At 37.2% G+C, this 16677-nt stretch overlaps 1 protein-coding gene across 38 annotated transcripts in view; it reads left to right on the top strand.

The window, feature by feature from the left end:
- CLASP2 (cytoplasmic linker associated protein 2) overlaps nt 1-16677 on the top strand; it is a 266936-nt gene that overhangs the window by 164306 nt on the left and 85953 nt on the right. For 24 of the 38 annotated variants that reach the window (XM_063451967.1, XM_063451971.1, XM_063451969.1 and 21 more), the window contains one exon: nt 1303-1404. In XM_063451967.1, coding sequence (XP_063308037.1) covers nt 1303-1404 — 102 coding nt within the window. Of the gene's footprint in view, nt 1-1302; nt 1405-1583; nt 1611-13404; nt 13432-16677 lie in introns of all 38 variants that reach the window. The other 14 variants (XM_063451965.1, XM_063451983.1, XM_063451989.1 and 11 more) reach the window with 2 other exon arrangements.

The following is a 16677-nucleotide window of genomic DNA, read 5'->3' on the forward strand; positions in this document are numbered from 1 at the left end:
TGTATATTTTTTAAAAGATGAAGGAAATCTGTAACATAGTAATTTTAGGATGAAAGTATTGAGCTGCTTTTCTGTACCATCATAGATTCTTCATCTCCTGACAAACCAAAAGGTATATTAACATTTTCAGGCTATTGGTTTTGCATGTTACTTTTTTCTGCTTATAACTGGTGTCGACATTGAGTTCCACTTTAGGGTTGGATCATTTATTTGGGCAAATACATAATCTGTAAAGAGACAAAACTCATATATACCACAATGACAAAATGGATTTAAAATGCTAAACAAGAAAATAGTATAATATATTGTGGTTGTGAAAATTATCAAATGTTTATGCTAATGCTGCAGTCCTTTATTTAATATTGCCACAACAAAAATTAAATATTTTGTAATAATGAACAGACTTGCAGCAGCTTACATAGGGATAAATAAGCAATATTTACGAGGACCGACTCCAGAGAAGGCTATGCCAAGGGAGGAGGAGAGGTGAGCAGTGCCAAGGTAGCCTAGGGTAAAACCTTTGATTGACACACCTCAGTTGGACGTACATATCTGCGCCCCTTTACTAGGTCACGTGTACGTATTTTACAAATGGGTGTGCTCAAGGTCATTGAGAAGCACGTTGTCAGTGGGGTTGTTGAGGGGTAGTTGCTACAGAAAGCCCTTGTCAAACTGTTTCAAAATGTTTTGACAGGAGACAGTATGGATCCCATATACTCATAAGCACCACCAGTGCTGCGAGTTGTGGTAGTTATGGTGCCCTAGAGTTCCTCTCTAAAGTCTGTTAGGACACATTTGAAAACGAGAGACATCTCAATGTATACTTCCTGGTAAACTATTTTTAAAATAAAACAATTATGTTATTGTTACATTGTTTCACTTTAGAGTGTAATTGTCATGTAATTTTATTTCAAATCTTATTTCAAACTACATTCACAGAGGGCGATTTTCTAAATCTGTGTTCACTTAAGTATTACCTAAAAGAACTCATAACTAAATGTTTCCCACCTAATACTATAAATTAATGGCAAAGATGCAGATTTTTATCATTCACATTCTGTAGATTTCTCTCATCAGATTTGTGTTTATTGCATTATGTACTTGGTTGCGGTTCTGCAGGTGTGTTACACATAATTGTACAGTAACGTGGTTTAATGTGCATTTGGGGAGTATTTTACGCTTTTTTTTTTTTGTCTAAATATATCAACATTCTAAGATTTTGTCTAAGTTTGGTGACTATCTTTACTTTGTAATTGTGTATTTCTTTGTTATATATTAACATAATTAAATGTTGTCTTCTAGGGCGTGTTCGTACAAAACTTAGCACAGTTCCTACCACCATTACACCTGTTAAGACAGACTCAAGAGGACGGAGTCAAACAAAAGCCATATCGCAGTCACAACGTAAGTGTCTGCATAATGTTTGTATACATTTATTATTATTTTTTTTACACTTAGATAATTTTTCAGTGCAGTCATTTTTTGACAATTTTAATTTTGTATATTTTTAAAAAGATGAAGGAAATCTGTAACATAGTAATTTTAGGATGAAAGTATTGAGCTGCTTTTCTGTACCATCATAGGTTCTTCATCTCCTGACAAACCAGAAGGTATATTAACATTTTCAGGCTATTGGTTTTGCATGTTACCTTTTTCTGCTTATAACTGGTGTCGACATTGAGTGCCACTTTAGGGTTGGATCATTTATTTGGCCAAATACATCATCTGTAAAGAGACAAAACTCATATATACCACAGTGACAAAAAGGATTTAAAATAAATGCAATAATGAACAGACTTGCAGCAACTTACATAAGGATAAATAAGCAATGTATAATGAAATACATCCTTTGTTGTCAACCCATGGCTGCATTAACTAATGGATAAGAATTAATAACATTTGATTAAATGGTAATCTTATAGCAATATTATAGACAAGATATACATTTGCAGCAATATATGTGGAATCCAGTTTTTTTTTTTGGGGGGGGGGGGGGGAGGAGGAGGGGTTTATTAAAGGATCCCTATAGGGTCAGGAATACAAACATGTATTCCTGACCCTATAGTGTTAAAACCGCAATCTAGCCCCCCTGGGCCCCTCATGACTCCATAAATATAGCAACATCTTACTGTATTCAAGCCAGAAGCTGTACATCTGCATGCTGTTTACCTAAAAAAAAAAAAAAAAAACAAGCAGTCCGCTGACATCATCAGAAGTAGTGGTCTGATCTAATCACAATGCTTCCCCATAGGATTGGCTGAGACTGACAAAGAGGCAGATCAGGGGCAGAGCCAGCATGATTCAAACACAGCCCTGGCCAATCAGAATCTCCTCATAGAGATGAATTGAATCAATGAATCTCTATGAGGAAAGTTCAGTGTCTGCATGCAGAGGGAGGAGATACTGAATGTTTGGATGAATTTTAGGCAGCCATGACCCAGGAAGGATCTCTAACAGCCATCTGAGGAGTGGCCAGTGAAGTTATCACTAGGCTGTAATGTAAACTAGGGGTGCACCGAAATGAAAATTCAGGGCCGAAACCGAAAATTCAGGATGCCCTTGACCGAAAACCGAAACCGAAACTGCTTTTTTGCCCAAATACTTTTAAAATACTTTTCTTTTTCTTTGATTTTATTAATATAATTCTTTTACATGGATTTATAAATCAAATATGAAAAACTACACGCCAATAAAATAAATAAAGTGTGGACGTCATCTTCCGGCTCCGGTATCATTGCGGCGAGCGAGGGAGCTGAAGAGGAAGCACTCAGGGGAGAGTGCTCCCTCGCGCGCCCGCCAGCCTGACTGCCCTATTTTCTGCCGATATTTGCCAATATCGGCCGAAATGGATTAGGTCCATTTTCGGCCGATACTTTCGGCTGCCGGAATTTCGGTGCACCCCTAATGTAAACACTGCATTTTCTCTGAAAGAAGAAAGGCAAAAAGCCTGAAGGTAATGATTCTACTCAATAGAACAAATTCATTAAGCTGTAGTTGTTCTGGTGACTCTAGTGTCCCTTTAAATAGCTGTTGTTTATTTTTTGTTATATGAAAATGTCCTAAAATGTGCCTGGCAACTTGTGATCTTCAGGTCAGTACTTACAAAGTAATGACTAGCATCTTACATCTCACTGTTAAATTAAGAGCACAGTTAAAAGAGAAAAAAAAAAGGAGAGAGATTATTTTCTGTCTTTATAAGACACTATTGTATATCCTTTTTTTTTTTTTTTTTGTAATTCTCTGTGTTGAATGATCCACCCCTATCCGACACATCATTAGATTGTAGTTTTCATATTTCATAACGTTGCAATATGGAATCACTTTTAAAAATACGTTTTCTCATTACTTTCTGCTTTAAAAACAAAAAAAAAAAACTTCTACATTTGTTTGTGCCTCCATTGATCCTTTGATGATCAATGATTTTTAAATGTGTATTTTTAATAGATTATAGACTTGATAAATACTGTTTTATTTAGTTGCTATTATCTGTGTGTCTCTTTCTATTGTATATGCAAAAATAGGAAATCTTTTTCGTTTTAAGGAAATTTATTAAAATGGGTTTCTTTCAAACCCTGTCAATAATATATATATATATATATTTTTTTTTAGAAACTATTATCCTTGAGATTAGACATACAGCCATGCAAATCTATATTGCATTTAAAGCTTGTTTAATAAAGATTGATAAAGTACATTTTTTTCTTTATATTTTAATACACTTTTCTTCTCTTGAGTAATAAATTAATGTGACAGAAAACATCATTTACTAGAAATAGCACATGTAATAGATATAAAATATATTAGTCGTCAGTGGAAAACATTTTGATTACATATGTGTTTTTGATATCAAGTAAATTGAAGCATTTTTGAAAGCCAAAATTGTTCACTTGTTGGACACTTTTGTAATGTACCTGCTTTGGTAATATAATGGCCCTTTGGAATTATTTGAAAATATTTATGCATTGTGGTAGCTGACATTTCCAGAATACATTTTATTCATACCTCTTAGCTTTTATTTTTATGCCTTTAGTAAAAAATTCAAAAGTGCAGAAATGGTTGTCCTTAATATTTCCTATCTTACTAACAGGCAAACTTGGTATTAGTAGCTAAAAGAACCGATCCGTAAAATTGACTATTTTGTGGAATTTAGGTTTCGTAGTGCTTAACTTGTTGCCATATATCTAAAAAAAAAAAATAGCAACTTCTTCTGAGACTTTTTCACAAGATTGAAAAATAAATTTCTCTCCCCCGCATAACTCATACACAATTACTTTAATGTCCTCACCCACTCTCTTACAACTCAAAGCTGTAGGAAAATGCAATGTAATTTCAAGCCATGAGGGGGCATAGGGCTATGGCATGGATAACGCCTGGGTGCACTGAAGATCTCCTCTGAAGCTGGTCTGACAGAGTGGGACTAATTCTGATTGCAGTGGGTGGTAAGGGGCATCCATCAATTTACATGTGGTAGTGAGCTGGAAGAAAGTGGTCTTCGATCACTTACTTCCAGCATTTGAGAAGGAGAAACTGTTTGGGAGGAGCCTACCGGAAACAATACCTTTGCTCTGTATCTGGCCAGCCCAGTCCCCGCTGAACTTCAGGGAAGCCACTGTCAATGTATGTGCAATGTGTGAGTCTAGCAGTGTGTGTGTGTGTGTGTGTGTGCATGTTTAGCAATGTGTGTGAGTCTATCATAGTGTGGTGATGTGTAACTGCTTGTACCCTGGCAGCGTGCATTAGAGGGAGACCTGGTAGTGTTTATAAGTGTCTGTGTTTGTATCTCATACATATAACTGTTATGCATTTTTTGTGTTTGTGTGTGTGTGATTGTTCTAGTCTGGGAGCGTGAGTTCAAAATATACACACACAGCTTCACATGCCTGAAGCTGTGTGTGTTTCGCGTGTCGCCCCCACATGAAGCACACATAGCTTCACATGCAGCCCCCACACACACAATCTGTCAAGCAGTCCACCAAATTACACACAACGCTACAAAAACTATGCAACATACATCATACACAATCCAGCTAGCAGCTTCCCATGCACAGCTCACATTAACACATATAACATGATACACAGTCCACATAAATACATGCAGCCCCAAACACAATAGCACAAACTATTAGTGCACATTTGCAATATAACACAGCCCTACAACGCAGCCGCAAGCATCCATACCTAACACAAGTCGAATACGGCACTTTAATTTAATTTAATTTAATTTAAAAACAAAATGGGAAGGGACTTTGGCACAGTTCTTCTAAAATGTTGCATAGACCTGGCATAGATCATGGCACATTTGTCCTAATTCATATAAAATGAATTCATCACACATTTATCCCTGGAATTGTAATGATCTATCGCTATATAATAGATAAAGAAAAGGTCCAAATTAAAGGAACACTATAAGGTCAGGAACACAAACATGTATTCTTGACCGTATAGTGTTTAACCCACCATTTAAAACTCACCTTATTTCCAGCGCCGCACGGGTCTGCTGACTCTGGCTCCGCCCCCTTTGTGACATCATCAAAATGGCAGATTTTTAGCCAATCCAATGCTTTCCCATAGGGAAAGCACATTGGCTAAAATCGCATGGGGCAGGGCCAAATGCTTTTTGGCCAATCAGGACCTCCTCATAGAGATGCAGATCTCCATGCAGAGCGCAGAAATGCTTAACGTCAGGGCTGCTTTTTCGGCAGCACTGACCCAGGAAGCACTTCCAGTGGCCATCTAAGGTGTGGCCACTTGGAGGTGTCCCTAGAGGCAATGTAAACACTGCCTTTTCTATGAAAAGGCAGTGTTTGCATGAAAAATGCCTGAAGGGATCTATTATACTTACCAGAACTACATTAAGCTGTAGTTGCTCTGGTGACAAGTGTCCCTTTAATTACATTCTAAACACAAAAAAAGGATTTCCAGAACACTGGCTCAAATAATGTATTGTGCCAGTTGCAAGGTATAGACAATCCTATGGAGAAAAGAAAAAAAAATATTTCGCTTTGAGGAGTCATTTTATTTGAAAAGCAAATTGTATTAATAACTTCCTTTCATATCCAAATATAGATTTGTACATCAAATTCAAACTCATTTCAGTAGGTCTATTAGTGCTGAATATATATATATATATATATATATATATATATATGTTATGACCTGTTTCTAGAGAAGTTACATTGTCATCCTGAATATAACGCTCTACCTTTAAAGGTGAGGGGTGGACGCAGACACAGTCCTTGTCTTTGACCACTGAGCTTACTTCTGGAGTGGAATCCATTTTTGTCTTTGTAATTTTGTCTAATTGGAAAAGAAGAACACTCTTATTTAAATGCTATTATTATTATTATAATCGCCATTTATATAGTGCCAACAGAATCAGTAGCGCTTTACAATATTATTAGAGGGGGGATTTAACTATAAATAGGACAATTACAAAAAAACTTACAGGAACGATGGGTTGAAGAGGGCCCTGCTCAAACGAGCTTACAGTCTATAGGAGGTGGGGTATAAAACACATTAGGACAGGAAATAGCAATCAAATTAGGTGGAAGTGAAGCAGAGCTGGAGGAGAGAGTAGATTGCTGCCCTTTAGGAGAGAGCAAGAGACAGGTATGTGAGGTAGAGGTTAGTCTGGGAGGCCATAAGCTTTCCTAAAGAAATGGGTTTTTAGGCACTTCTTAAACGATTGAAGACAAGGGAGAGTCTGATGGCGCTAGGCAGGCTATTCCATAGGGAGGGAGCCGTCCATAAAAAGTCCTGCAAGCGCGAGTTGGCCGTACTGGTGCGGACAGGAGAAGGTCACGGGCAGAGCGGAGAGACCGAGAAGGGTTATACCTATGGATCTGTGAGGAGATATAAGAGGGGCTAAAATTGTTCAGTGCTTTATAATATGGGTTAGCACTTTGAACTGACTCCTATAGTATACAGGAAGCCAATGAGGGCTGACAGAGGGGTAAGGTGTGAGAGGGCCGACTAGAGAGGAAAATGAGTCTGGCGGCAGCATTCATTACAGACTGTAGTGGGGCAATACAGCTATTGGGAAGACCAATTAGGAGAGAGTTACAATAGTCCAAGCGAGAGATTACTAAAGCATGGACAAGCTCATTAGTAGCATCTTGTGTAAGAAAGGGGCGGATGCGGGCGATGTTTTTAAGGTGGAATTGACATGATTTGACAACAGATCAGATGTGAGGCTCAAAGGTGAGGCCAGAATCAAAAGTAACACCAAGACAACGTGTTTGTAAGGATGGGCTGATATGGGTACCACCAATCTGAAGGGAGAGCAAGAAAGGAGGATTAATGTTAGGAGGAGGAAAGACAAGAAGTTCTGTTTTGGAAAGATTGAGTTTCAGAAAGCGGGAGGACACCCAATCAGAGATAGAAGAAAGGCAAGAGGTGACACATTGCAGGACATCAGGGGAGAGGTCCAAGGAGGAGAGATATATCTGGGTGTCATCAGCGTACAGGTGGTATTGGAATCCAAATGAGGTAATAAGTTTGCCAAGAGAGGCAGTGTAAAGAAAAAATAGAAGGGGGCCAAGGACAGAGTCTTGGGGGACTCCAACTGAGACAGGACGAAGGGTGGAGGTATCATTAGAAAAGGAGACACTGAATGAGCGTTGGGTGAGATAGGAGGAAAACCACGAGAGAACAGAGTCACAGAGAGTGATTGAAGAGTTTGGAGAAGGAGAACATGATCAACGGTGTCAAAGGCAGCAGAGAGGTCAAGAAGAATTAGTATGGAGTATTGATCTTTAGATTTAGCTGTGATAATGTCGTTAGTGACTTCAATAAGGGCAGTCTCAGTAGATCGTAAATGCTATGGTTTTCTGCACATCTTTTAAGCCACAAGCATTATGATACTAAATAAATACAATTATAAATAAATATATAATTTGTGTTCATCATCAAGGCTTGTAATATGGAAGTTGAAAAATTTGTAATTTATACATTTGCTGGCAAATCAACCTGTTACATTTAGTAACAAGAATATTTTGAAGAAATGTACCTTTTGCAAGCCAGTTTTGTAAATGGAGAGTCACTGATTGGCTGAGAGTGTCAGCTGACAGCTCTCAGCCAATCAGAGGTGCCCCTGCCCGATTGCACTTTGCACTTCCTGAAACTGAAATTTCAGAAGCATGAAGCTCTAAGGTGATGGGAGCTGTGATCGCCGCTTGAAGCTATTTCAGGGTTAAACCATTTAAGAACTGTTTAAACACTGAAAGTAAGAGTGTGCCCGAAGGGCTTCTGGCACCATAACAACTTAATCTAGATATATATATAGATGGTGTCTCAAGAGGACTAAACTGTACCTTTAATGCAATTGTATGCCTGCAACCACCAGCTTCTAAAATCTGATCTCTCCATGTGCGATTTCCCATGTTAGTTGAATGTGCAGCATTTTTTTTCCTGTCAAGTTACCAAAACCCTGCTTCTCCTCTCTTAAAACCTCACACCCTGCCTTATGCATTCTGTTTTGGTGGTACATATGTTGCAAAATATGTTCCTGGGCATGGAATTCTTATAAACCTTGCATGTTAATTAGAATAGGGAGCAGAAGGATTTCATGGCCCGCCAGACAAATTAAAAAGCTAACCTAACTTTCATACACTCCGAACCAACTTAAGTCTCTATCCTGGACTTCTTCAGCATTCATTTCAGTTGCTACCCCATTATCTTAGATTTAGTGATTTGGAAAGTTTGTTGGTTAGAAGACTTCTCTTATCATGTCCCACTACCCTTATCCTTTTTTTCAAATAACTCAGATTTTATTCTACGCCTAAAAGCTTCCTGGTACTTATCTGATACTCAAACATTATCAGTCTGCTTACTCCACCTGGTCTTCAATGAAAAACGTTACACCCTTGGTAGGGACAAACATGCGAGTAGATTACTTTTATTACCATCAACTCTTCCTATTCCTTCAGCCTTTTAGTCACTAACAGAGTTTTACTCTGTTTGACAATCTCTGTCACCTGTCTGACCCATCATACCCATGGTCTTTACAATAGGGATCAACCGATTATCGGCTGATAAAGATACCGATATTGCCGATAATACAGACCAGGGCCGCCATCGTGGTCCTGGGGGGCCCAGCAAACTCTTACTTACCTTCCCTTCAGCTCCCCTGGCAAATCTCGCGAGTCCCGCGGCTGTCAGAGCGCTGCCACTGGTTGCCATGGCAAGGCTCCGAGCGGCACGCAGGCTGCGAGAGCTTAGACAGGGGAGCTGCTGGGAAGGTAAGTAAAAGTGTGCTGGGCCCCCTCTGCACAGTCCATGCCACAGGACCACCAGGGAATACCATATCCCCCTTTCCTGGCCAGGTAAGAAGCAGGGAGGGGGGACTAAAACACAATTTTGAAAAATTAAATATTTATAAAAAAAAAAAAAATCCCCCCCCAATTTTACACACTTAACATACCTACACAAACTACACAAAAACACACACACTCTGCATTCACCATACACACACTACACACTGCATTCACTATACAAAAACATACACATTCTACATTCATTATATACACTACACAACCACACTGCATTCACTATACACACTCTGCATTCATTATATACACACACTACACAACCACACTGCATACACTATACACACACTCTGCATTCATTATATACACACTGCATTCGCTATACACACACATTACACAAACACACACTCTGCATCCACTACACAAACATACACTGCATTCACTAATCAAATACTCTCACTGCATCCACTACACACACACATATTCTTGAAAACATAAAAAATTCTGACTGACATGTATATTTTGTGCATTTACCTTAATAATAAATAGATTTGCAAATAAATAAATAATAAACATGTTCAGTTAACCGTAGATTTTGTAGAAATAGTTTTGTTTTTTTAAATGGTAAATGTACAGAATATCGGTTTTGGTAAGTTATCGGCTTTTGGCCTGAAAGTTCACAAATTATCGGTATCTGCTCTAAAAAATCAATATCGGTCGATCCCTACGTTACAACAATACCCCTTTCCTCAGGTCACACGCGTTCCTTTTTTACCAGTCTATGTGAATCTGCTCACAGAGTGCTAACGGTCATAGAAAACCTCATCCATGCTGCACACAATCTTCCCAAAGAATGCTACATGTTTGAGGTCTTACTCACCTCTTAGCATGTTCCTACACTTTTGTCTGTGTAAACAAGTTCATTAACTGATCGCAGGGCGTTCTATGCCGTCCTTAAGGAAGTGGCTCTAAACGCTGCCGGGCGGCATAGAACGCCCTGCGATTCTATGTACTTACTCGGTTGCCAGCGATCGCGGTATGGGGACTCACCTGGGAGCCCAGGGAGTTCCCCCTCCTTCCTCTTCGGCCCCCCTGGGCCATGTGATCGCGAGGTACTTGTCAGGACCTCACGATCACATGGACGGCATAGCCGTCCAAGGCATTGCCAGCAGGGGGGAGTGCCTGTAATGACAGGTACTCCCCCTGCTGTCTGAAAAAAAAATATATGTTAAAATAGTGTAAAAATAAATAATATATATATTTATTATATATATGATCTAAGTATATATATATATATATATATATATATATATACATATACACACACACATACATACATACACATAAATAGACATACACTGTCTAAGTGTATTTTAATATCAATATATACATAATTATATATATATATATTCATATCAAAGTACATGTACAGTGATATTGACTAAATATATACATATATATAATTATCATTATATATATTTATATATAATCTAAAATAAACTAATATATAAATACGTAAAATTACAAAAATAATAAAAAATAAATATATATACATGTGTAATTTCGTTCTACCTGTATTTTAAAAATTAATATATATTAATATCAAAATACATGTAGAACGAAATAATATATCTATATACATAAGTATATTTTGTGTGTTGGAGTGGTTCACACTAGGTGATAGTAGCACCAAACTATACCTGGTTTCCCAAATAAATTTTACTTGTATATTGCACATAAGAATATACGTATATATCACTATATATATATATATATATATATATATATATATATATATATATATCTATATATATATATATATATATATATCTATATATATATATATATATAGATATATATATATATAGATATATATATATATATATATATATAGATAGATATAAAAATTATTTTAAAAAATTATATACATATATTTATATATAATTCTACATATATATTTATGTAATAATTTTACATAATTAGGTCATTTTATTAATTACAATTTGCAGGACCTGCCTGTCAACCCAGGCCGAACGTTCAGGGAATTTAATTTGCTAGCACTATATTTAGCCCTGTAACTTTCCAAGACACCATAAAACCTGTACATGGAGGGTACTGTTTTACTCGGAAGACTTCACTGAACAAAAATATTAGTGTTTCAAAACAATAAAATGTATTACGACGACGATATTGTCAGTGGAAGTGACTTTTTTTGGCATTTTTCACACATAAATGGCACTTACACTGACAATATAATTGTTGTGATACGTTTTACTGTTTTGAAACACTAATATTTGTGTTTAGCGAAGTCTCCCGAGTATAACAGTACCCCTCATGAACAGGTTTTATGGTGTTTTTAAAAGTTACAGAGTCAAATATAAGGCTTGCGTTTGGTTGGTTACGGTATGTTGCCTTTGAGACCGTACGGTAGCCCAGGAATGGAAATTACCCCCATGATGGCATACCATTTGCAATAGTAGACAACCCAAGGTATTGCAAATGGGGTATGTTCAGTCTTTTTTAGTAGCCAATTAGTCACAAACACTGGCCAAAATTGGCGTTCAAATTAGTTTTTTGCATTTTCAAATAATAACACTAATTTTGGCCAGTGTTTGACCAAGTGACTACTAAAAAAGACTAGACATACCCCATTTGCAATACCTTGGGTTGTCTACTTTTGCAAATCGTATGCCATCATGGGGGTAATTCACATTCCTGGGCTACCATATGCTCTTAAAGGCAACTTAACCAATCTGGCGCATTTCAATGTGAAAAAACTGAAAAATGTAACACGCTGTATTTGACCCTGTAACTTCCCAAAACACCATAAAACCTGTACATAGGGGGTACTGTTTTACACGTGAGACATCGCTGAATACAAATATGTGTATTTTATTGCAGTAAAAGCAAACAGTATTTTGACATTCACAATTAAAATGTCACGTAGAACTAAGAAAATTAAAAAAAATCTTTTTTCCCATTTTTTTTATATTTTATTCATATTAAATTATGTTCCATACCTAAATATTTGATGTTAAATGAAAGCCCTGTTTCCCCTGAATAAAATGATATATAATAAGTGTGGGTGCATTTAATATGAAAGAGGTGAATTACAGTTGGACAGACATATAGCGCAAATGCCAGGTTTTGTTTACGTTTTGTTTTGATCACAACTTGTACATTTGGTTGCGGTCTTAAGGGGCAAAGAGTAAAGCATTTGTGTGGTAGACATAAATAATTACCCTCCTGCCTTGATGCCGCTTGATTCACATTATCTCCAAATATTAAAATTATTTCATTATTGCAGATTAATGTAGATAAAGCTTTGATACCCTGACACTGGTGATCGGGGTCCTACCAATTTTAGAGCATGGATCAATAATGTAAAATAGTCACAAATTATAGAAAGCTTACAGCCTTATCCAGGGAAAGGAAGCACTACCAACCACCCACCCACTTGTTCCACTGCGCCCCCATTTCCTTGAATCTAATGTTTTTGGTCCCTCTTTAGAAAAGTACAATTAAATGACTTACACACTCATCCTTTCATGTACATCCTGTTTAGACTCAACACTCTCCCTGGTGAGAATTTTGTTAATTGATTAATTTTTATTGTCCCAAGCCTTCAAGGCTTTGCTGATAATAAAGTAAAGCAAATGTGCTCCTCTACCTCTCACTCTCACCCGTTTGTCTTCTTATTTTATTCTGCTGCTTTCGACTTATTATTAATAGAATAAAAAAAATACATAAAAATAGTATACACTTATACAATACATTGTACACGCTTGGAATTGATTTTACATACATTAATACCTTGTAAAACTACATAAGCTATACTTGTATTCCAACAGACAATATTTTTGTTTATTTTGTATGGTAATTTTGAATTGAATATGATAGTCCTGTGCCTTCAAGCTTCCACCTGCTTCTTTCATCTGCACTAAGTTTAGTAGACTGCTTAATTGCACTGGCGCTCACTGTTTGTTACATGTTTATGCTTATTTTTCTGTGAACTGACAAATGCTTTTTTATTTCCATTTGCTACCCAATTTTTTTTTCTTCCTCCTTAAATGCTGTTCTCCTTCCCTGCATATGGATTGCAAACCTTTCCCCTAATCCTACCTGTATACTTGTTCAGGACCACAGTCTGCTAACCCCACCCATGGTAAGAACCTAGAGACTCTGTCTGTCTGTCTGTATGTATGTCTCACATCACCACCTGCTTGCTTAATCCTTATCTTTACATAGTGGAACATAACTGATTCTTCATACGGCCTGCTTTTAAATTGCTTTATACGGTCTTCTCCACAATTAACTTTTCTGCTATATTTCAACATATCATCATATGTTATCATAAATTCAAAGCATACTCTGGGCACAAACACAATTTAAGTACATTTGATGTTGGCCTCATATTCATGCTTTGTTTGTTTTCACATTCAAATCTTTTTAATTTTACTTAAAGGGGTGAAATTATGCAACAGAAAGCTGCAAATTCATATATTTAAATAATTGCATATTGTTTGGTGGAGGTGAGGGAGGAGAGAAATGATTTGTGAGAAAATATGAGGCCAAAAGTAAATTTACAGTTGTTTGAGGCCTAGAATGTTCCTTAAAGTTTATTGCCTTTGTGAAATATCACTGCTCGTGTTTTTGCATTTATTTAATCATGGTTAAAGGGAAAAGTTAAGCAAGCTAAGGCACCTTAAAGGACCACTATAGGCACCCAGACCACTTCAGTTCAATGAAGTGGTCTGGGTTCCAGGTCCTCCTAGTTTTAACCCTGCAGCTGAAAACATAGCTGTTTCAGAGTAACTGCTATGTTCACACTGCAGGGTTAATCCAGCCTCTAGTGGCTGTCTACCTGACAGCCACTAGAGGCCACTTCCGCGATTTACACAGTAAATCGCACTTATTGTGCATGTGCATTCGGCTCCACTCGGAAGCTGACATGATTGAGGAGGAGAGGTCACCAGTGCAGAGGGAGCCCAGCGCTGGATTAAGGTAAGCAAATAAATGGTTAAATAATCATTTATTCGCGGCGGAGCGGTGACTTGGGCTCTATAGCGTTAGGAATATAGGAATACATATTTGTATTCCTAATGCCATAGTGTTTCTTTAACAACGTAATCTAAATTAAGTTGCTATAGTGCCACAGGTTTACTGGGCGCACTCTCACCTTTACAGGTTAAACAGTTCACGAATGGTTTTCCTCAATCGCTGGATCTTTAGGTCCCCCAGGCAGTATCCAACTCCTGAATCTCAGTTTCAGGAAGCTCTGAGTGGCACTGGGCAGGGTCAGCGGTCGCTCTCAGCCAATCGGTCGCTCTCAGCCAATCCAAGCCAGGTTTATGAATGGGGATTCATAAACCTGGCTTGGAAAAAGTACGTTTCTTTCCAAGCCAGTTTTATGAATTTGGAGTCGCTGATTGGCGAGAGCGTCAGCTCACCAGCGCTATTGAATATTGAACACGCTGTGTGGGCCATGCAGTATCAATACGGTAAAAAGTAAATGCACACACAAATGGATACCTGATCAAATGGTTATAAAAACTATATTTAAAAAGATTCTAGTCTGCTTTTTCAAATGTCAGAATAATCATAAAGAACGTGCAGTGAAAGAAAAAAAAAAACTGCTTGTAGACTAGTCAGGAAAGCAAAGTAAAACAAAATATCCCAAAGACTTGCAGCAGGATTTAGCAGACAAAAAAACTTATAGAAAACGGTACATGCAGTGATAAAACCACAAATAAATCAGTAAATGAATAAAAAAGAAGAGTAGCAGCTACACACCCACTCTAGCGACTTGATGAGTTATATACTCAGAAATGGAAAATAGGGTGTGTGCGCTTAAGATTATAAAACTAGATAAATAGTATAAAAATTATCAAAAATAATTTATTAATTAAGTAAAAAATAAATCAGCAAAGGACTAATTCCGATCACCACTGTTATACCTTAACCGGACAATTAAATACAAAAATCTCATAAAACAGAATAACAAAAAAAAAAAAATTAAAAAAAAAAAATTAAATGACACCAAATGTATCCACAAACTAACTGCACTGAATGGCCAAAAAGATGGAATAACCTCAATATAAAGAATATATATATAGAGGTCCGATCACTAAGTGAAGGTAGGGTGGATACAAAAAAAGCAAAAAAATTATATACCAATAAACACAATAGTAATAATAAATGGGAAAAAATATATATCTGTCCTCGGTGTGGGCCCCCACCTGAGGTAGATATAACCAGAAGATGAATAAATGAGATATATAAAAATAAAAGACAAGAGACAAGAAACAATAATACTAAGTGAAATAAAATAAAATGAAAAAAACAGTAATTGTCCGGAAGTCCTCCCTGGGTAGGCAGAATAAAGGTGATGTTGGGCGGATCAAAGAGCAACCAGATAAACCCTCGTTATGGGAACTCCAACTCTCTCACACTGCGGTCGGGATCTTCAAAAAAGACCACAGTGGAGGTGAAGCCGTGAAGATGGACAAAGTAGGTGCAGAGTGGTACAGCAACCGCCCAGACAGCAACCAGCAGATAGAAACCGCGGTCGGTATTTTCAAAAAAGACCGCGGTATTCAGCCAAAGATGAAGACAGGACGTCAAACCCAGGGGAAATGGAAAGAAAGGAACAGCCAGCAGCCCACAGATCAACGCGTTTCGGCCCAAACTGTGGGACTTTATCAAGATCAGTACTTGTGCCTAGATCACCACCCAGGGTTTAAATACCTGCTCAAGATAAAACCAGCAGGTGAACCCCGGAGTGGATAATTATCAGTAATCAAGCTACATCAGTGAAACCTGTTAAACATAGAACAGGTGCTAATGATACATACACTAAACTGACAGTTTAACACACAGGTAAACAGTTTAACAAATTAGTTCCACACAATCTGATTTAACATTAGCATATAAACAAAAATTTAGCGAATTATTTCCACACAATCTGATTTAATATTAACATATAAAGCTCCATTAAAACTATATACATAATATAAAAGAAATTTATAATAAATTCTATTAGACAGCAAAAATCTAGGTCAGGGGAAAAAAACATCTCCATACAAAGAGAATGCAGTGCAGATGCCCCCTATATTATTGTTACATCTCAATAATATAGCTATATAATTTTCCTCAATGAACCAACTAGATATAGAAAAGGGACCTCAAACTAAAAAAGTTCTATCTCCTCGTTTAGGCCATTGGGTGTGAGGGAGTCTAACCTAAAAATCCATAAGGACTCAGCCCTGATCAGGTGTCTTTTCCTAATAGCAAAATCCCTAGTGGGAGGTATAAACTCTATTCCCATCACTTTAATAGATGCCGGGTCACTATTATGAAACAACTCAAAATGTCGAGCAACCGAAGATCTCCTATCTTTGTTCAATATAGC

Source organism: Pelobates fuscus, chromosome 4 (genome assembly GCF_036172605.1).
Source record: "Pelobates fuscus isolate aPelFus1 chromosome 4, aPelFus1.pri, whole genome shotgun sequence".
Classification (NCBI taxonomy): Eukaryota; Metazoa; Chordata; class Amphibia; order Anura; family Pelobatidae; genus Pelobates; species Pelobates fuscus.